This window comes from Hemitrygon akajei, chromosome 4 (assembly GCF_048418815.1).
Source record: "Hemitrygon akajei chromosome 4, sHemAka1.3, whole genome shotgun sequence".
NCBI lineage: Eukaryota > Metazoa > Chordata > Chondrichthyes > Myliobatiformes > Dasyatidae > Hemitrygon > Hemitrygon akajei.
Window position 1 is genome coordinate 170,512,825 of NC_133127.1, and position 23,051 is coordinate 170,535,875.

Here is a 23,051-nt window from a genome sequence, read left to right on the forward strand (position 1 = left end):
TACGTATATCATGTACTTGGGCATGTTGACTAGCAAGGAACTTGCTATAACCTACAGTCTCATTCACTCTTTTGTAATTGGTGTTAGGAACAACAAAGCAGATGAATTAAACACTGTAAATCCTTCACAAGTTTACGCACACGTACTTCAAGCAAGGGTGAGATCAAGCTTAGCTGTGGTCCTCGAAACTAAATGACTTACTACGAATTGAGCATTTCGCAGTGGTAGGCTGGTGTATCATGGTGTTGATCATCTCATGCGTGGATGAGAGGAAGTCTGGGGGTGGGGGAGGAAAGAACAAAAGAGAGGAGGAATTTGACTCAGATATATTTGTGGTTATATTTAATTCACAACTCATCCATTGCAGAAACCTTCAACTTCACTCACTTTTTCCAGATCAAAACTAGGATAGACCATAAGACATAGGAGCATAATTAAGCCATCTGCCCCATCAAATCTGTTCTACCATTCCATCATGGCTGATTTATACTTTCCCTCAACCCCATTCTCCTGCCTTCTCCCCATAACCTTTGGTGCCCTGACTAATCAAGAACCTACCTCTTCTTTAAGTTTCTCAATGACTTGTCCTCCACAGCCATCAGTGACAATGAATTCCACACCATCCTCTGGTTAAAGAGATTCCACCTCATCTCTGTATTAAATGAACACCCCTCTATTCTGAGGTCATACCCTCTGGTCCTAGACTCACCCACTATAGGAAAAATCCTCTGCACATCCACTCTATCTAGGCCTTTCAATATTTGATAGGTTTCAGTAAGATTTTGAACCCACCCCCACCCCATTCTTCTAAACTCCAGCAAGTACAGGTCCAGAGCCATCAAACGCTACTCATGTAATAACCATTTGATGCCCAGAATCATTCTCACAAACCTCCTCTGGACCCTCTCCAATGCCAGCACATCATTTCTTAGGAAAGGGCACAAAACTGCTCACGGTGCTCTAATTATGGTCTGACCAATACCTTGTACGCCTCAGCATCACATCCTTGCTCTTATATTCAAATCCACTTGAAATGAATGCTAATTGTCTGCATTTGTCTTCCTTACCACCAACTCAACCCACAAGTTAACCTTAAGAGAATCCTGCACAAAGACTGCCAAATCCCTCTGCACTCCTAATTTTTGAATGTTCTTCACATTTAGAGAATAGTCTATGCCCTTATTCCTTCTACAAATGTGCATGACTATACACTTCCCTACACTGTATTTCATCTGCCACTTCTTTGCCCATTCTCTCAAACCGTCCAAGTCCTTCTGCTGACTCCCTGCTTCATCAACACTACCTGCTCCTCCATCTATCTTTGTATCATCTGCAAACTTGGCCACAAAGCCATTAATTCCATCATCCAAATCACTGATACATAATGTGATATGTAGCAGTTGCAATACCAACCCCTGCACAACACGACTTGTCACCAGCAGCCAACCAGAATAGGCCCCTTCCTTCCAGTGAGCCAATGCTCTCTCTCGGCAGGTATTTTTCCTGTAATACCATTGGCTCTAATCTTGTTAAGCAGCCTCCTGTGTGGCACCTTGTCAAACACCTTCTGAAAATCCAAGTACACAATATCCACTGGCTGTCTATCCCGTCATTTTCTCAAAGAATTCCAACAGATTTGTCAGGCAAGATTTCCCCTCAGGGAAATCATGCTGACATTGGCCTCTTTTATCCTGCGCCTCCAAGTACCCTGAAACCTTATCCTTAATAATGGACTCCAACATCTTTCCAACCACTGAAGTCAAGCTAACTAGCCTATAGTTTCCTTTCTTCTGCCTCCTTCCCTTCTTGAAGATTGGGTTGATGTTCACAATTTTCCCGTCCTTCAGAGCAATTCCAAACCTGGAGGTTCTCGAAAGATCATTACTAATGCCTCCGCTATTTCCAGCTACTTTGTTCGGAATCCTGGGGTGTAGTACCTCTGGTCCACATGACTTATCTCCCGTCAGACCTTTCAGCTTACCAAGTACATTTCCTTAGAAAACAGCAACTATGCTCAGCTCTGCCCCTGACAGTCTCAAATTGGATAAGTGGAACAGTCACAGTTGTAACACTACAGCACAGAAACAGGCCATGTAGTCCATGTAGAGCTGTTATGTTGCCCAATTCCCATTGAACTGCACCTGGACCATATCCCTCCATAGCCCTTCCATCTGTGTACCCATCCAAATTACTCTTAAATGTTGAAATCAAACCTGCATGCACCACTTCCACTGGCTGCTCATTCCACACTCTCACCACCCTCCGACTGAAGAAAATCTTGGTATTTGTTAATAATTTTCACATGCATCCAGATCGAGTGAAAAGCTCATCTTGCATACTGTTCATTTGGAACAAATCAATGCAGAATAACATGTAAAAGCTTCTGAAAAAGTGAAATGCAGATAAACAACAAAATGCAAGATCATAAGGTGACGACTGTGAGGTCAAGAGCCCATTTTATCATAGGTCAGTTCAAGAATCTGCTAACAGCAGGAGAGAACCTGGTGGTACGTGCTTTCAGGCTTTTGTATCTTCTGCCCAATGGTAGAAAGAAGAGAGAATGTCCAGTGAGGGTGGGCTTTTTGATTATGCTGGCACTTTATGGAGGTAGCAAGAAGTAGAGTCCATGGAGGGGAGGCTGGTTTCCATGATGTGCTGTGCACACAATTCTCTGCAGTTTCTTGCAGTACAGCAGTTGCCATACCAAGCCATTATGCATCCAGTCAGAATGCTTTCTATGGCCCATCAATAAAAATTGGTAAGAGTCAACAGGGCATGGCAAATTGCTTTAGCCTCCTGAAGAAGCAGAGGTGTTGGTAAGCCTTCATGGCTGTGACATCAGCACTGTTGGACCAGGATGGTCTACTGGTAATGTTCACACTTACTGTAGTAATTTGTCCTTACTCTCTAAAGGTTTCTTCCTGTATATCAGCAACTGCATTGGTGCTGCTCTCTGCACCCCTGCAGTACTTGAAAGATTTTATCACTCTGGATAAACCTCTTGCAGCCTGCAACCACCCTAATCTCATCTTCACATAGTACAATTCAAACTCTTGTTATGATTATTGTTAATGTTTTGTTAGCTCAGTTTTTCTTACCTGCTTATACAAGCCAGGTGTTGGGCATCCCATATCTTACCCTTGAAACACAAATTTTCAATTTTGTTTCCCCCACCTACTCTCCTACTAAATTGTATTTTTCTTATTTCCAGTTCCGAGAAGTGTTGCAGACTTGAAACATTGTCCATTTTCCCCCCACAGATGCTTCCTGACCTGTTGAGTTTTTCCATGAGTTTCCAATTCCTCTTTATGTAAATCTCTGCAGCTTTGACAAATATTAGGCAATAAGGCATTTAGTATCAAAAAGTACACTGGTGACACTTATAATGGAGAACAAATGTAAACTTGTTGTGAGAAGGAATACCTCTCACCAAAGCCACCTTAGATGAAAAGAGACAATGCCTCAATGTGCCAGAAATAAACTGAAGTTTTGTTAAAGTGCACTGCAAGCTGTTTCTCCAGCAATCACACAGGATCAAGCACAACTTGCTTTCTTTCTGGTCTTTGGGTTTCATGGTAGCAGAAGAAGCCAAGTGGGAATCACAACACTGCCGAGGGGACACATGTTGGCTTCAGGACAGTATGCGCCTTCTGCCAACTATACAGGGCTTCCATATGCTCCCAATACATGACTACATAGTTCTCAATACCATCCCAAAGCTCCTTCTCAATTTTGCACTCTTAAGGGGCAAAAATTCCCATGAATCTGTAGAGATGTGGTAGTTCAAGTCGCCAGTGCTTCCATAAATATTTTTGCCTGCTAAATTATCTCCTCCCACAACAGGGCTTAAAATAGAGTCTGGTTCAGGAATCTTATGTCAGGAATGTGGCCTGACCAACATAGTGGACTAAGAGTAGCTAGGCCTTCAAAATTGGGGCTAGTAATCTGATGTTCGTGCACTCATCCTTCTAAGGATTACGATTTTGCAGAGAAAACATTGGAGATATTTTCCCCTGTTGTCTCATGACACTTACTGTAGGTAGTGGCACATTTTCAGTATATACCCAAATTAGGTGGTTAACAGATAGCAGAAATTGAGATCCAGTCTCACATGAGGAATCTGCCACAATTACGGTCTTTCACTAGTTTGAAGATTGGATTTCTATTTTAGCCCCTTTTTATAGCCACAGGGAAGTCAGAAAGATTTCACCCCACCTCCACAATCCCACTTCAAGGGGAAAAAGTACCATTGCATAAATGAACAAAAGCAGCCACACATTCCATATTTTGTAGCAGAATTTATATACATTTATTATGGCTCCATACAATAACAGCAAAGGATTGTTCTGGTGTCCTTAAATGTACACTATCAGGCACTTGTCTATGAAACAATATATTTAGATACAGTCTACATTATTCAAAGGATATAAAGCTGTGAAAACTTTCAAGTACTGCTACAGTTTGCAGAATGGACAAAGCATTATTTACACGCCAGTTTTGGGTTATGGTTGGTCTATGGAACATCCATCAAAATGAGGGTCAGTTTTGTGCAAATTGGTTAAGTTTTTGTTTGTTGTTTTTTTTGAAACCTACTCCTACTGAAACTTTTATTTATAAACTGGATCCAATAGATAAGTCACATTTGCGTCGAGTATAAGTTATTAAATGTAAGTACTTAGATTTCATTAATGATTCATAAAAGTATGTTTAATAAAACAGTTAAAGTTTAAGTGCAATTAATTTTCTATATTAAAAACAATTGGTCCAATGATATTTTCTTCCCTCTTCCATGGGGATGTTCTGCTGAATCTGATTAGCTACTTACATTAGGCAGTCATCGCAATCATCAGTTATACTGAAGTATACAAGTTTATCAAAAGAATAAGAGTTCCATTGCTAACTTCTAAATAAACTTTATATGACACATTTGGTTACACTTAACTATATCTGGAACAATAAGTCTTTCTGTTACAGTTAAAATATCTCGTGCTCTAATATATTTTTAACAGTACAAATCTGCAAAAATGTTCAAAGTAAGACTTTGTATGCATAGGTAAATCTGCACATTTCACAGAGCAATTAATCATTTAGAATTAAGGTAGACCTACTTAAAGCTTTGAGTTTCTGTTGTAAAATGGCCAATAAAATACAGTTATGAACCTGTTTGAACATCTAGCTGAGAATCTGTAACACTTCGTGGTACTTTAAACTTAGTATAATCTGAAGCTGAATGAAAACTTGTAAAAGGAATTTGATTGTTAAATAATTGTTCAAAAAAATAAAAAAAAACTTACAGCTTTACACAAGTCCCTGCGCAAAAAAAAAATCCACAACAGCAATCTAACTCAGAAAACTCATATGCTTTTGAGTATTTACAAAAACAAACACCATCACTTAATAGCACCCCCTAGGATGTAAAAATCTAACATACTACATACAAAAACCTCACTTAATCCAGTTTAATATAAAATTCTGAAGGTGCAAGATGCCCCTTTTTGTGTGATTCTGTAAACTCAAAACGGGAGGAGAAAAAAGTCAAAACCATTTATGACCCGCAGAACTTGCCTTTAAATAAAGGGATAAAGTTTTTTTTAAAAATCACATTAACAATGTCAATGTAAATGCGAATCTCTTCAATTTTTCATTCTTAAGCTACTTTTCAAACATGTCAGTTTATGGTCAAATAAAATGCTGCTATAACACTGAATGTCATCTGATCTGGCCATCAATAATGTGCTGTAACAAAGTTAATGAGTTAAGCAGACTTTATGACTTTTGTTTGTTGACATTGCCAAAACCCTATGCAAACAACCACAGACTTTAATATTAAAGTGTGACTGTATTGTTAAAAGTCTCTAGTAATTGTGCCAATAAAGATAACAATTAATATGTTTCTACAAATACAGTGATGAAAGTAAGCTACTGGGGTGAGTGAAAGGGAGGGGGAAATGTTGGAGAACACATGTAGCCACAACTATGGCAAGTATCCAAAATGTGATCGGTCTTCGCTGTAAACCAGAAGTTTAACTAAGACTGAGAACTCAGGCATATAGATCACGCTGTTCCTTTTGTGTATATAATGGAGGTCTGTGCAGTGATAGAGACAAGCACCATTTGTGTTATGTAGGCCGTCATGGTGGTTGTTGTCCATTTAACAGTTCCCAAAAGTAGATAATAAAATAAATGACAATATTATCTTGTTTTATGGTTCTAGCTGTTGGAATAAGATGTGGCACAATAACATAACAGTTGGTGCATCACTTTACAGTGTCAACTGGAAAAATTATAAAATAAAAACAGGGTTCGATTCCCACAGCTGTCTGTAAGAAGTTTGTACATTCACCCTGTGACTGTTAGGGGGTTTCCTCCTCCACCACCCCCACCCCCTAGGTGCTCCAGTTTCCTCCCACACTCTTAAAGACGTGCGGTTAAGGTTGAGTTCAGAGCATGCTATAATGGCGCGGACACATGGCAACACTTGCAGACGGCTCAGCACAATCGTCACTAATTTGATTTGATGCAAACAATGCATTTCACTGTATGGTTCAATGCACTTGCAACCAATAAAGCTAATCTTTATCTTCACATATGATATAATCTCTGTATTGCACAGGGCCTCTTACAGTAGTCTAATCTAATATCTTAAAAACCATATTCAATAGTACACTTTGCCCTGATTACACTGAGATTTTAATCCAAATCATTTTCTTGTATCCACAGAGGCAGAACAACCCAGAATCACCTGGCTCAGATGGTGGGTATGGGGGAACTTGACAGGACATGGATAAAATGGAAATCTAGATGGAGAAATGGCAACCGGAATTTAATCTGGTTACGCGAGAGGCAATACATTTTGGGAGGTCAAACGTAAGAGGAAAATATACAGTAAATGGCAGAATCTGTAGGAGCATTCATTTACAGAGGGATCTTGGCATGCAAGTGCATGAAAGTGGCAACCCAAGTTGAAAGGGTGATAAAAAGCATACAGCATGCTTACCTTCACTGGTCAGGATGCTGAGTACAAGTGTTAGATAAAATACTTTGAATGTGGGTGTAGTTCTGATCGCCACACAATAGGAAGCAAGTGGAGGATTTGAAAGGGATGTGGAAGAGATTCACCAGGATGCTGAACGGACTGGAGTGTGTTAGCTGCAAGGGAAGTTTGGACACATTTGGGTATTCTTCTCTGGAGTGCCAGAGGCTGAGGGGGTGACCTGGTAGAAGTACATAAAGTTGTGAGTCACAAAGCTAGAGTAGATAGCTAGAGTTCACCCTCCCCCCTTAGGGTGCAAATGTCAAATACTGGAGGGAAGAGTTTAAAGTAAGAGGGTGAAGTTTAAAATATTTTGGTGTCTGGAATGCACTGCCAAGAGACAAATCGATACAACTGTTTCAGCATCACCATTCTTCTCAATACCATTAAGGTGGTATGACTTTGAAAGGCAGAATAGAAGGCTCTGATATATCACAATTAAATGGGGATAAATTCTAGGCATGGCCGAAAACATTGTTGCCTCAGCTTTTAAGATCAACTACCTTAATGACAATTCACATTTCTCAATAGCTAGGCAGACTGGATATTGTAAAAGAAAAGTTCATATCCAAAATTAAAGAGCTATGTGGAAATCTACTGTCAATATCAAAAAGCAATATTGTTCTGTTTTAGAAATATAAGCCATTTCCTTTTCATTGAGGTGGTTAAGTGCAATCTTAAGTGCAGACAGTTTAAGTAGAAAATTCCTCCATTGGCTGTTACCCAGACAGCAGACACAACAGTTGTGGTCATCACTCACTGGGTCCTTGTACCAATGACAAGTTGCCAGTTATCATAAAATTATTTTACATAACATAGAAGTCAGTCTTGTGATACAAAATAAAACCCTTTCAGAATTAAAAAAAAAGTAAAAAATGGTCAAAGGAAACAAAAAGGCTTAGATTACTCTGAAATAATCTTGCAACTTAAAAGGTGACTGCATGTCAACAGTGATTGGATGGTATGCAAGTCGTATGGGAAGGATAGGATACTCCACCTTCCCATGTAGACAGCACACCCAAGCAAAGGATAGCAAAGCCATAGAAATTCTATGGAGAATGTAAAAGCTCACTGCAAATATCACACTGCATTTCAAGAGCATAACAATATTGATACTGTAAACAATATTTTACAAGATATTTTACTGGTCTCCTTAAATATGTAATTATTGGGAAAGAGGGGTTAATTTTTAATTGACATTTGATATTGGAAACTACTGGGTTCAGATTAGGAACCCCTATTTTTACTGTTCAATCATTATTTCAAGATGAGCATGTTAAGTGAGCCAATTCAATTTCCTGAGTTCAGATAAAGTACAGTCTCCCCCTTCCGCATTCTTTAAAATAAGATTTAAAATCTAGGTTGACAAAATCTTTTTAAGAATTGATTTAAAAGATCTTCATTTTTCTTCATTAGCATGTGAACATTGTTGGATTAATTTCTAAAAAGAGGCACAGCAAAAACAATCAGCATCAAAAACATTGAATGTGCAAGCAGTCTGTTTTATGGCTCAAATTATTTAAAATAACTAGTGCAATTAAATGTCACAATTCCACAGACTTGAAAACCAACCTCAAGCTTAGCTGCAGACAAGCCTGAGAGGTGAGTGATGACGATGCTTTAAAACAAATGGCAAATGTGTTACTTGCTAAGTTTTTCCACAATACACCACTAGAATTTGTTAGAGATCTAGGATTTTGGAACCAGAGTTTGTTACAGCCACAGTTAATAACCAGATCAGGCCCACGTAATGCTCATAATTAGAAAAAGAATTGTTAATTAAGCACACAACACATCTATGTTTTGGAAATGACATTCTGTAGTGAGTTTGGCACTTTTTAACCAAACAGCTCCAAATTCCAAAGGCCTTATCTACAGCAGCACATAACCTGCAAACATTGGGCAAACATCCTGTGCAGGAAAATGTTCTGTGTTGCCAAGTATGATGAAAGGGGAAAGGGAATATGTTTCAAGAGAATTCAACTAGGGTGAAGGACATCTTTGGATTGCTTTTCCCAACTCCTGATGTCAATCCAGTCATGGTATCTTCAGATAAACCTGGTTTAATGAGAAAAAGGCAGCGTCAAACACAAAACAAAACAAACATGAACTACTCAACTATTGCAAATTATCCCGGGTGAGGCCAATACTTGTAACAATTCAGCAAAAGGGCATTAGCCTTTTGATTTTAAAATTTTGAACCACAATTCAAATTACATTTTCCAAATTCAGAGAATCTGGCATGTCCTTGAATGTTTAAATAATATGCAATTCGAATTTCATGAATACTAATCATATCCCTGCCACAGTAATATGAAAATTACTGAAAAAAAACCTCAATTAATCTCAAGAACACAAAACTAAAATTCTTCATTAGGTTACAACTTAGTAAAAGCTCCTGACAGGGACCTGCCTTCGGGTCTCGGTTTCTTATTTAATAAATCTTGAACCTTAACTATTCTGGCAATGTTACACTTAGATACAAGTTATGCAGACATATATATGCACATATTTGACTGGAACTGTTGGTGGCAAACTGAATTTTAACAGGTATAAATTAATGTTCAGTACAGTAAGGTATAAATATTAGTTAGGACATACATTTATATAAATGTAGAATGTCACAATAGACTAACATGGCACAAAATTCATTTTTATTGAAAATTTACTCTATTCCACTTAAACAAGCTTCCAGCTTATTACTGAATTCACAGCACTAGCGCATATTACAGTAAAAATCAAATGAAGTATGGCTATGCAATTTAAATAAAGACCAGCCTTCATTAGTTACAAACTTCAGTCTCTGCATTCTGCGGTTGTACAATCCAAATAAATGTGGTATTACTGTCTGAGTTAGACAAATTTTACAGATAAGGAAAGAAATAAAAACATATTTTGCATTTATTCTGGTGCATTACATATAAGATATCCAAAAATGCTCTCAGCCCAAACGAATTACTTTTGAGATGGTTTATTTTTGTAGCCAATATGCTGACAAATTTGAATATTAAAAAGGGCCAAGACAAATAACTGGGTTTGTCTCAAGACAAGCGATCTGGGAGGTGCCAAACATCAGAGGAATGCACGAACACCTTAGTCTTCTAACAATATCATAAGGTTATTCACATCAGGATAAAACCTCCAATTTAATATTTTACCCATGGACACTAAGAATAAGTACACATATTCCCAGTAATCATAAATACCAACTCAGGTTTGTTTACTAGAGCTTGACCTCTCAGGCTTCTGAACCAATTTATCACCAGCACTGAAAATGGGGCAGCTTGCTTACAGAAATGGAAAGCCAATTTCCATCTTCATAATAGAAGCTCTTGTATGATATTCAATTATTTTTCACAGAAGTGTGGAAAGCCCTACTCTTACTTGACAGGTACATTTTCAAACAAAGATGCAGAGCATTATTGGAGCACCCACTCAAAGATACCAAGACAAGTTCTTTATCTAGTGGTATGCAGTGATACTAGTACCTTATTTGGTTTGCAACAAAGAATTACCAATTCAGAAAGCCGGGTAAGTGCACTTCAAAAATAGTTGGAGGATGGAAGGTGAGGGAAGAGGCAAGTTAAACCATTTATCCTGAGAGGTATCCAGTTAAAAAGAGGATGTATGCCATTGTCTCATTCTGATGGATTAGTTCTTCTGAGCTGGTTGTAAACAACGGAGATCTTCCATAAATATGCAAACTAACATCTAATGAAATCCTCAATTACCGACTGCTAATTCCTACTATAGTAGGAGTGCAGGTAACCTCATAACAATGGCAGATTTAATCTAAAAGAATCATTTTGAGATCATTTCGCATTGCAACACAAAGCTTCTTCAGGCTTCATAAATCTGGAGTTCCCATTATGTTAGTCCCAAGTGGCAGACAGAACATTTCCCCAGTTTTTAAAAGAATGGCAAACAGCCCAGTCACCCCGCTGGGACACGAAGGCAACGAACAGCAGATGTATCTCACCGTAACCTGTTGGAATATTGAAAGGCCAGGATAGAGTGAATGCGGAGTGGATGTTTTCTATGGGGGGGGGGGTATCTAAAACCAGAGGGTACAGCCTCAGAAGAGGGACATCCATTTAGAATGGCTTTTTTAGCCAGAGGGTTGTGAGTCTGAAGTTCATTGCCACAGACAGCTGTGGAGGCAAAGTCGTTGGATGTATTTAAATCATCGTAGGTCCTTATTTAGTAAAGGGCTCAAAGGTTATGAAGAGAATACAGGAGAATGGGGTTGCGTGAGATAATAAATCAGTAATGATGGAATGATGGAGCAGACTCGATGGGCTGAATAGCCTCATTCTGCTCCTATGTCTTATTGTCTTAATTAAATTTCTTTTCCTTAAAATTACACTTCCTCATTTTCATAGGAGAGCATATCCTTGTTCAACTCCATAATATTCAACTCCAAGGGAGAGCATTACTAGACCACTTAATTTACTTCAAGTTATTATCATCGCCAAACTGAGGTAGTGTTAATAGACACAAAGCAAGAGCATGCAATTTTAGTACAAAATCTAATACTTACCTCTTAGTAAAAATTTAGCCAGATACCCAGCTGTGTGTGGGTGCTTTTGAACTGTTTGAATAGCAGTCTAAATTAAAGTCTAAAGTGTCACCATCCATAAGGTCATTACGAATAATGGACTCAACATCACAATCCAGGCTTTCAATGAACATATCGTCCAAATCACTAGGGAGCTTCTCTTGATTCACAGCAGCAATATTCATTCTTCCATAGCCTCCGTTGCTATTAATATGATATGGATCCATTGTATTAAGTTGCAAAGACATAGGCACGTGTATCTGGTTTTTTGGGGCTGTAAGATGTCGGACATTTGAAGGGTGAGTCATGATGCTCACGGTACGAGGTATGACGCAGCCATTCATTGCAACTGAATGCTGGCCATGTACTGGATGTTGCTGGATGTTGGGGTTCATCAACTTGGTGTGAACTCCCTGGTTAGCAAATGAGGACATTGTGGTGGGATTCATCATATTCTGACTGCTCATTCGACTGTTAGCTTGTGATACCCCAGTATCCACTTGTGGTAACATATCGCTGTGTGGAGGCGAGTCAGAAGTTAGTAACTCTTTAAGCAGCCCCTTTGGGCAGTTATATTGGGTGATTGGCCCAAAGTTCTGCTTTTTCTCTGGAAAGGTCTGCATAGGCATTTGCTGCAGAGAATTCATACTGCTCTGAGCATAGAGGCATTTTCTGTAATCTGGGGTCTGTGAACCAATGGCTGTGTTCTGGGGTGCAAATGAGTAGCCAGTGCTTTGCTGCATTAGTGACACTGACGAAGGCTGAGTGGATGCTACCAGAGATGAGTTTGGGGACAAAAGATTCAAATTGTCCAAGAGATCTTCCATTACATTTTCAGTCATAGAATTGTTCATAGAACCAGTCATCTCACTTAGACTTGGTAGTGTTGATGCCATTTTACTGGAGCTACCCGGGTAGACTAAGGGTGACATTTGATGAACCTCACCATCGCCAATATCTTCCTGTTCTGTCATAATAGGAGAGAGCCTTCCACTTAATGTGCTAGCATTTGAACCAGTTCTCGTTCTGAAAGTGGTCCAGGCGTCAAAATCATCATTACCATGGGAGTTCGGACTTCCAGGCCATTTTGAGAACTGTGTTCCGGGGCTATCAGCACTGCCATCTTGACCTGCCTGAAGAGCTGCCTTTTTCTTAGCTGCCCTTCCTCTGCTTTTTGCAAACTTGCTGTTGTTATCCATAGATGCTGCTCTTCTCCTTGGAGATTTTCCACTCTTTCCCCCTTCGGGATTTAGCATCCACCAAGAACTCTTGCCAGTTCCCTCATTCTGAACTCGTACAAACTTGCTGTGCAGTGACAAGTTATGACGGATTGAGTTCTGCAAAAAGAAAATACATATTGCTAAGTCAGAAACTCTGCTTCAGTGCACTGCCACATAAACACTCAATATTCTAAGCATTTCATTCCTAAGCAAGTTAAAGTTGTAGGGCATCGGGGGAAGAGTAGATGGAACTGAGTGATGAGATATTTGCAACTGAAACAAAACTACAAGATATTGTCAAGTACAGCTTTGTTTATTCAGTTTTTACAGATAGCTAAGCAGGAATATTTAGAAACAAAATCAAGAGTCTAGTCTCCAAATACACTAAGGACCACAGGCATGCACAATTATCTCATTTGATCACAACACAAGTTCTTAATTTCAAGACAATGAAGATTTAGGACAAGACTTGTATGGCAGGAGGTATTTTAGAAACAAAACTATTGTATTAAGTATTTAATTAAAAAGAAACACTGCCTGTTATACTCAAATAGACTGCTAAAAATTTCAACTACAACAAATCTTCTTCTAGTTCAGAGTAACCCAACATTCTTCAGCAAATCTATGTAAAAAGCTACTAATAAACTGTTAAAACTATTGGAAAAATAAAAGATGTTCTGGCTCAATCTTTATCATTGGTAACATCAGATGTGCCATCTGCTGAACATCCCTTGCTCACTAGAAATAGAAGTTTCTAACAACATACTACCCATCTCTGGAATGGAGATCAACACAATCATCAGGCGAGGGAATGTTAGAAGAGGAGGAGTAGGAAGATGACTGCTGCGGGGAGGTTGTGTATGGAGAAAGACAGAAGGGCTGGTGACAAGCGAGCATCAGTCATAATCAAAGCTAATTAAATCAAAAATGTTCATCGCCATATGCTTATTTATGCATTTCAGCATCTATATATGCATATACTACAAGATGTGCCATATGGACTACTGGTACATTATCCTTAAAAATAAGATATAATCCAGCAGAAAAAAAAACCAAGTATAGTAAAAATAATGTAGTTTGAGCTTTGGGTTCTATTTTATTAGCCCAAACTAGAGAAAAATTCTGTGACCAATAAGGGGCTTAAAAATGGGTATCAGGGTCTAGAACCAAGAAGAGAAAAGAAATTGCATTTTGTATTTAAAAATTTGAAATATGCTCAAATCTACTGAGTCTTGAATGCAACAGTGAGACAGCAAGTTGATTTTGAAAAAAAAATCTGAAAATCAAATTGCTGGTCAGTGCAGAAACTCAATAATATCCATTAAATTTGCTTGAAATAGAACTGATCACACATCCAGTCATTTCTGGCATACCTACAGAAAAAATCTTTTGGCAATACCTCAGTTAGTTTGTCTAATGCTGCCAGATACAGAATTTAAGTTTCTGCTAAATGCTTTTTATCACAACTGATGGACATTACCATCTTGTGGAACATTTATTGCATCATCTTCCCCCTTCTTACTGATAAGTTATACCCAACTACTGAAAACTCAGGTCAGGACATTTTTCAAAAAGGCTGTTATTTTGAATAGAACATCTCACCCAGCTCTGATCACATTTTTTGTTCCACTGTTCATGTAAACATTTAGCAGCAGAAACAAGGACATTAAATTAATCACTTGCAGAATTAAATTGGTGGAGGTCAAAACATCATTGCTTTATCTACATGCAGTTGGATGTTGATAGTATATATGGGCCTCCTTTCACTTTTTAAATGAAAACAATTAGACACCTACAGAGATCCTGTAACAGTAGATCAATGGGCGAGTTTTCAGGTCATGTTTCCAACTAACAGCACTGCCTCCCGGAGCTGCCAAACAATAAAGTCTTTTTTTCCTTAACAGGAAAAGGGCTGCAGGGTTGCTACACAAATTCCTGTTTCTCGTGCAAAGCTCAAGCCATAAATGAAGCACTAATTTACCAGCCAGAGAGGAAAGAATGATTACCTCTTAATCTTATGAAAGTATGTCCTGCTGTTAATGATGTTGTGTCTGCTGGCAACTCCAGACACAAATACAAACTGAAAAGGAATATTGGCATGAGGGTTAAACGCAACGACAAATCATTGCACTCTTCCTCATCTCTCTAGGCACTAAACAACTTTTGGGGCACCACAGTAGTGTAGAAGTTAGTATGATGCTATTACAGCTCGGGGCGTTCAGAGTTCAGGGTTCAATTCCAACGTCGTCGGTACATCGTTCCCATGGAACGTGTGTGTTTTCTCCAGTTTCCTTCCACAGTGCAAAGACGTACTGGCTAGCAGGTTAATTGATCATTGTAAACTGTCGCGTGATTAGTGTCGGGGTAAATCTGGGATTGCTGGGAGGTGCAGCTCGAAGGGCCGATTGCCGCTGTATCTTTAAATAATAAAAGAAATAATTCTTCCCATGCTGTATTATGTCGCACATACACAACTCATTGTGAACTTCCACACAGGGTAGTTCGGACTTACAATAAGATTCCCAGGTTTATACATAATTCAGGATTAAGGTGCTACACTTTAACTCGACCGGCTGCATCAATTAATTATATGAGAAATACCAAAATGTCCTTGGCAGACACCAAGGATTTAAAGCCACATTAGAGAACAACAGATCCATAAAAGACCACATCTACAGGAAAATGCTGGATGTTCTGCACAAAATAAATATTCTTCTCCACATTAGCTCCGTAATTTAGGATTCTTCTTCAAATATAGATCTCTCATACGTACTGGTCTTTCTTTGACAACAGTTTCCTGACTTCACTCTGAAATCAGACTCCTTATGAAGTCTGAGCAAGAAGATGCAGCAATTTCACCATATTTGCATCCAAAAGATAAATGGATTAATGGATGGTTAAATCCGGGGGTAAAGATGATCCTCCCCCTCCCTCCATCAGTTATTTAATAAACAGGGATTGTTATAGCTTCAATCTGATGCAAAGGCATCGATTCACACAAAGGATTAGGTTAGCTTGGGAGCACAAGGTAACTAGAGTTGATTTACAAAATTATCAAATTCAGCAACAACCATGGACTACTCACTGGTATAAAGTCCTGAGCCAAAATGATTCCAGACCAGTGTTCTTTAATAATTAACATGTTAGAATGTACAAAAGACAAGCATTTTCATAATATTTAGTAGTGTATTAGACAAAAGTAGCAATTCTTATAATTATGGTACTGGAATAGCGACTGGTAACCTCGTCTCAGGGCCATATTTTTAGTGCATTCCATTGAATTTTGTTGTTCAGACAATCCACACTATGCGGTCAAAATTAAATCTCTGCTGGATGCTGTAAAGGCACAATTAATAATCCTTCAGTGAGTCAGGATCTTTTCAGGGGAAAAAAAAAGAAATCTTGATACCAAATAGAATGGCAAGTATGTGATCAGCTAGCATCAATTCTGATATCCTTACACAAATGCTTGCTCGTGCTGTGTGTCAGCTCACATGTATTTAACAGAGTATCAAGGTCAGAAATTTGTGCGCAGGTTAAGTGTCAATGCGCTGTTGACAAGTTTATCACTTCAATGGTGTCAAGGATCACCCAGGCCTCAGCTTTCCTGGTAAGTGATCAAAATTGCACACTGCTAAATCACAAGAGTAATGAGCCAGCTACTCTGAAAGGAGCACAGACATTAGTCTCAACTCCCAAAATCAGACCCGCCCATCTTAATGAATGAATATACTGTATATCACAGGGAAACTAAGCCAGTCAGAACATTCTAAATTTCATCAACAGAATTCCACTGTATTCCTTTAAAGCAAAAGGAAAAGCTGAAATTATTTTCAGTGATCAATCCAGTGGCTATTATCCATCACCCCTAATATTAGCTTATTGTGGGTAATGGAAGCAATTGACAGAGTTAAACTCACTGGTGAACTAGCAATCTATCTCTAATGTAGGAAAGTGGTAGAAGTCAATTGAAAGGCCACAAGAAAATTATTGCAAAATGGTTTTATTTTGGAAAAGCGGAGCAAAAGCAGTTTTGCTTACAACTTCAGAATAAGGAAATTAAGAGGCCTTAATACGGCTGAGGTATTTTTCTAACTAAACAGGGTACAAAATACCGCAAGCGAAAATTATCACTAAGCATTTTAAGTGCTTGCAATTTCTTACCTTCAGAACAGATCAAAAAGTCACAAAGGCTGTTGTTATGGCAACTTCACTGCTCCCCCTTGGTTTCCTATATATACCTCACACATTTCATTACCAAATAATTCTATCACCATTTTCCTATAAATAGTGGAATATTAGATGGACTCTTCAGTTTGTCATTTATTAATTGTACTACTTTATTTTTACTTCTTGTATTTGATTGGTAATATTTTAGCAGCCAAACAACTACTTTATTAGAGTCCATCAGCAATAATCCTTATAGTAATCCAGCTCAGCAAAACTGTAGGTTTACACTGTTCTTAATAAATGTTACCCATCAATCGTTATAATTAGCAGATTTCTTTGAAATTTGCACTATATGCTGACTTCTAGACCTGGCACATCAATCTAGTAAATTGGAATGGAGACACTAAGGCAACAATCACCATTATCAAGATACAGTTCAATCAACTGGTGTTTAATGTTAAAAATCAGCCCGACTGATATGGAAACAAATTTAGATAAAAGTTCTAGCGCTTGCATTCTGCTTAGAAAACTGAAATTCTGTACATAAAAAGAAGTCCAAATACCTAACTGAACAGAATGAGCTCTTACTGCAACAACCATTACTCTAATGGGACATTGCTATCACCCAAGTGGACACAGTTCAGCATTCACTGATCTGGGCAGTGGCAATTCTCCACAGCCAAGAAAATAGTAAGTTTTCAAAATCCAAGACTCAAATGGTCAACCTGTCGGATACAAAGTGCTGAAAACACCAAAAGTGCTGATCAGCCAAGAAGTGGGAGGTTGGTTTTAATGTGCAGACTTTTCCACAAGATAACAAAATGACAACGTACATTTCTGGGTAGGACCAATATGGAGGAAACGTGACCCAATGTCACATTAAGCCAAAAATAGATATAACAAAATAAAATGCTGTTTTACCGTCCTTGCCATTAGTGTGTGTGCAGTAAAAGAGAATCACATATTGCTGAAGGGTAGGACTGTGCTATTATTAACAACTAAAAGGGAAAGAACCCATCACTGCCAGCTTATACTCCTTCTTCTCCCACCACCTTATTCTGGCTTCTTCCCCCGTCCTTTCCAGTCCTGCTGAAGGGTTTCAGCCAGAAACGTCAACTGTTCATTCATTTCCATAAGCACTGCCTGACCTGCCTGACCTGCGTGTGTGTGCGTGTGCGTCTGTGTGTGTGTGTTGCTCTGGACTTCTGGAATTCCTTCTGTTTGTGGAGGGCTGCTAAAGGATGGCACTAACAAGCAGGTGTCCCTAATAAAGTGGCCACTGAGTGCATGTTATGAAGTGTGTTGCTTGTGGCAGCAGGAAATGAAAAATTTCTGCAAGTTACAATAAAAATCAAAAACCTCATGTAAGCTCACGTGTGAACATAATGCTCGAATGCATAGAAACACAGAAAACCTGCAGCACAATACAGGCTCTTCGGCCCACAATGCCGTGTCAAACATGTACTTACTTTAGAAACGACCTAGGGTTACCCAATGCAGCACCTCAAACTGATTGATAGATTGGTCTGTTCTTCATACTTACATAGACTACCTCATTGGAATCATGTGAAATTAGAAAACTACAGCTCATTATGGTTGTGCTTCACAACTACCAAATGTGGAAAGTGCACTAATTCTTAATGGTAGACACACACACCCCCCACCCCCCCAAATCTGGCAGCATCTATGGAGAGAAATAAAGAATCAAAAGGTTTCAAGGACTGATGAAGGGTCTCTACCCAAAATATCAGCTCTTTATTCCCATCCACAGACACTGTCTGACCTGATGAGATGGCCTACAGAGAGGAGATAGAAGAGCTTGAAGTCCAGTGCCAGACAACAAACCCCTTCCTTAATGTCAATAAGACAAAGGAGATGGTTATCAACTTCTGGAGAACTCGCACCATTCACCCTTTACACCAGCAGCACAGCAGTGGAAACTGCAAGCAGTTTCAAGCTCCTACGAACGCACATATAACAACAACCTCTCATGGTCCCAACACAACAACAAACATATAATCAATGTATATAAGCTATCCTATGTATTTGTGTATTGTGTGGTTTTTTTTTAAGTATTATTGTGTTCTGTATCTTTTGTGCTGTGTCTGATCAGGAATAACAATTATTTCATTCTCCTTACACTTGTGTGCAAGAGATTATATTAAGCAATCTTGAGTTCCTCAAGCATTTTGTGTGCATTACTAAGAAACTTGGGGCTTGTGAAATTATTGGATTAATGCTATTTAAACACCAACTGCAAGCATTACCACCAAGGCCAGCAGTTTAGTATCCATCTCAACTACCCCACAGGTTGTGCAGGTAAGCTGCCGCTCTGAACTGAGGCAATAGTTCTGGCAACATCCCTCCTCGGTGCTCCGAGATGAAATGCTTAAACATTGGATACAAGCAGTAATTAAGAAACAGCAATACATCTCCAAATATGGATTGCACGCAACTTGGAAGGGAACTGAACAACTCTTAATGCTCCCCATGCATCTGCTGTACTTGGCTGTCCAGTTGGTTAGTTGTTACAGGTTTGGGAAGCTGCAATGCACAATGTAAGCACGGATGACATGTTGTGGTGCAGAAAGCAAATTGTTAATGTGGTGGCTAAAATCCCAGTTAAGGGGCTGCATTACAGAAATGAAAAGCACACAACATTTATTCCATCATATTTCTGACCCATAACTTATAGTTTTCAGGTGGTAGAAATAATCAAGGGAAATCGGGAGAATCACTGATCACAGAGTACTCAAGCTTTCGATAGGCTCACATGTAAGGGCTGCTCCAATAGCCAAAAGTTGATGATGGTAGATTCAATTAATATAAACTCAAGTGGTTAGACATGTCCATGTTGGATAAGGATCAGTTCCTGGCACACGTGGCCTGTGTACCTTTGCACATTTCAGTCCATCTAAATGCTCTGCACCTTAATGTTGGAGGGAAGTGAAGCAGCTCCAAGATGCTCTAGAAGTTTGGTTCGGTGGTCGGAATGACGAGCCTCCAAGGATTACAAACACAATCCTCTGAGAAGCACCGCTCTAATTTCTGGAGGTTTAATACTTAATTAGCAGCACCTTCACTGTTCCAGGGGCTGCTTGATGGGACACAGACAAAAGATGCATCGGTATCAAGAGCATCAATTCTCACCACATGGAACTAACCTCTTGCTCTTGGAGATTTTGGACCAGGCAGTAATGAGCTGAGTGATCCTTGCAGAACACAAAAGGAGTACGAGTGAGCACATTACTGGCAAGTGTTGCTTGAAAACATAATTGGCAAATCCCATCATAAACTGAGGAATTGAGCCCTGATTAAACCAGTCGCGTTTTGACCAAGGTGCTTGGTTGGGTAATTTTTTAAAAATAAAATATGCTTTGATGATAGATGCAAGGATTGAAAAGCTCGGTAAAAAAAGGCACACTTACAAGTGCAGCACAAGATCTCTGTACGGGAATTTTGCAGGAGCCCAATTGCCTAATGCTGCATTTAGTACCATCAATTGCTTCTTGATTTCATGTTATTCTGGTCACAGTCATTTAAGGCTGGTAAAACTATGTAAATGATGTAATTTATAGTACAGATATCTGATCCAACCTTGGATACCCAGAAAAGGAACAATGAAGCTTTAGAGTGCCTTTCCCATTAATAGCTCAAAGTTTGTTTACAATTTTGTTTTCTCTTATTTATATCTTTCGTCTTTTTCCTCTCTCCATTACTTCACTTTATTTTCCACCTGTTTCTAAGCCTACTCCAATTTACCCAGTTTTTTTCACAACCATTCACTCCATTTCTTTAAAAATAACCTTGCTTGGTTCAAACAACTGAAAACTGTATTAGATGTCCACGAAGTCCCAAATCTCCTGCAGCTCAGTGCTTACAGCTGGCAGAGGTTAGAGTCAGATAGTGGGAGGGAGAAGTGGTCATGAGGGGATTTAAACTTGATTATGAGGGTTTTGAATTACAGGAGCAGAGTATCAGATTATGAACAGTGAAGCTTCCATTGAGCTGAAGCTTACCAAGGGCAAGATATGGGAGCCCAACCTGATCAGGTTTTTTTTTAATATAAATAAAAACAAAGTGGTGGGCGTAAGGGACTCACTGCTGGAGATGGTGATAGAGGCAGATATATTAGGGACATTGGAAATATTGGTAGCTCGGGTTTGCTGTTTGAAAATTTGGTTGGTGCCCAGCTTGGCAAAGTGTTTGCAGATGTTTCGGCTCAAATTGAGAAGCCATCATCAGTGCGCAGCTGAGGGTGTTGTCTCCTCAGAGTGGAGACTTACATAACGTCAGCAGTCAACAAATCACCAGCAATCTCGGGACCTGGACAGTGAAGCAAACACTTCCAACAAACCTCCCTCGAAGCTAGCCAATCAGAATCTTCTACTACCAAACTGTCCACATGGACAGTCTAATCACTATCCATTCGGACTCCGGAGGTGTATATAGGCAGGCATTCTGAGGGGGCAACACTCAACTACACACTGATTATTTCTCAATTGGAGCCAAAACATCTGCCAACATTTTGCCAAGCTGGGTGGTCAACCAAATTTCCATATTAGGGATATTTTAAGAGACTCTTACATAGAGACATGGATGAAAGAAAGATGTGGGGCAATATAGGAGGGAAGGGTTAGAATCATTTTGGAGTAGATTAACAGGTCAGCACAACATCATGGGTCGAGGGCCTGCACTCTAATGAACACTTCCATGTTCTGAACACTATCTAGGTTGTCAATGGAGGTAGTGACAAAACTAGCATCCAATACAGGGGGCAAAGTCAAGAGACACCCCAGAACTCATGGTGCCCAGTGTTTGAGTCATATGGCTATTTGGCCTAATTAGACCATGCTAACCAAGATGCCCCATGCAAGCTTGTTAAGTGTTTGGTCCTTTGGTGTCCTAATGTTGGAGAAAATTCCATCTTATGCAAGATGAAACTTCAAAGTGACAGCAGTACAGATGCAGCGGAAAGATCAAAAGGCATGGCTCTCGTTAAAGCCGTTTACCAAGTAGGATAAACATGGCAGCTGACCACGTCTGCCTACTGACAGCGTCAGCAGGAACAGGGAACACAGAAGGAAAGTCTCTGGTACTGGTTGTCTGAGGGTAGGGGGAAAAAGAAGATTCTTTCATATAATCAGATTAATAAACAGCAAAATTACTTTGTACTTCAAAGCAAATCTGCCAAACTATACAAGAAAGCTTTTGAGGAAGAATTCATGGACAACTAGGGCAGAAGTCAGAGGAAGGCCACAGAGACACAAAAAAAAAGTGGATTCCAGTTAATTGGGTCATCAGAGATTCAGGACAGCTGCTTATTTGCGACAATGCTTAAAGAACAAAAACTATTTGAGAAATTAGCCTGGATTCCCTTTACTTATTAGGGCCACTATGCCACTTAATTGGGGTGGGAGACTGTTTCTGAACATTTTCTAACTAGCATCACTGCACAGTACTTAGAGCGAACAATTTTCAAAATGGTGTCACTTGCGTGTTTGCGTTCAAAAAGCAGTGATTTTTGTCACTGATAATTGGCCAGTAGTAAACAGTAAGGTAATTCAGAACTGTTTTGCTCAGTGTGGTTTCAAGCATTCAAGCTTGGAGATGCCAAAAACAGCCAGGAGTGAAAATGAAACAATTTCACTACTTGAACAAGTTAGGAACTACGAAGAATTTGAAACTTTCAATAATCATCTTGAATGCTACAATTAAAGTGAAGATTTAAAGGCAGTCCACTATCTGCACTTGGTGTCTGCAATTACTTTGTTCATTTACAGATGATCAAAGGAACACATCAGCATATGCTGAATGAATTCCTGTCAATAACTATTAGGAACTAACAGTGTAGTGTTCTAATTTATTCTGTATTTCATTTAAATACACAATTTCTTACTCAGTTAAATGGTAGTTTGTCTTTTTGTTTTAAAATATACCTTTTTAACCATTTCCATGCAACTTCGGCTAACTGGAGTAGCCACTTAATTGGGCCAAAATGTACTGGTTCCGATGTGCCCCAATGAACCAGAATCCACTATATTTCGAAGTAGAATGGGGAACAGCTTCT

At 39.1% G+C, this 23,051-nt stretch overlaps 1 protein-coding gene across 2 annotated transcripts in view; it reads right to left on the bottom strand.

Annotated features, from left to right (window-relative positions):
- Positions 1–4,285: 4,285 nt before the first annotated feature.
- Positions 4,286–23,051, bottom strand: part of foxo1a (forkhead box O1 a) — a 75,140-nt gene continuing 56,374 nt past the window's right edge. For both annotated transcript variants that reach the window (XM_073043959.1, XM_073043958.1), the window contains 2 exons: positions 11,574–12,928; positions 4,286–9,091 (listed from right to left, as the gene is read on the bottom strand). In XM_073043959.1, the coding sequence (XP_072900060.1) occupies positions 11,588–12,928 (1,341 nt within the window). In that variant the 3' untranslated portion in view covers positions 4,286–9,091; positions 11,574–11,587. The remainder of the gene's footprint in view (positions 9,092–11,573; positions 12,929–23,051) is intronic.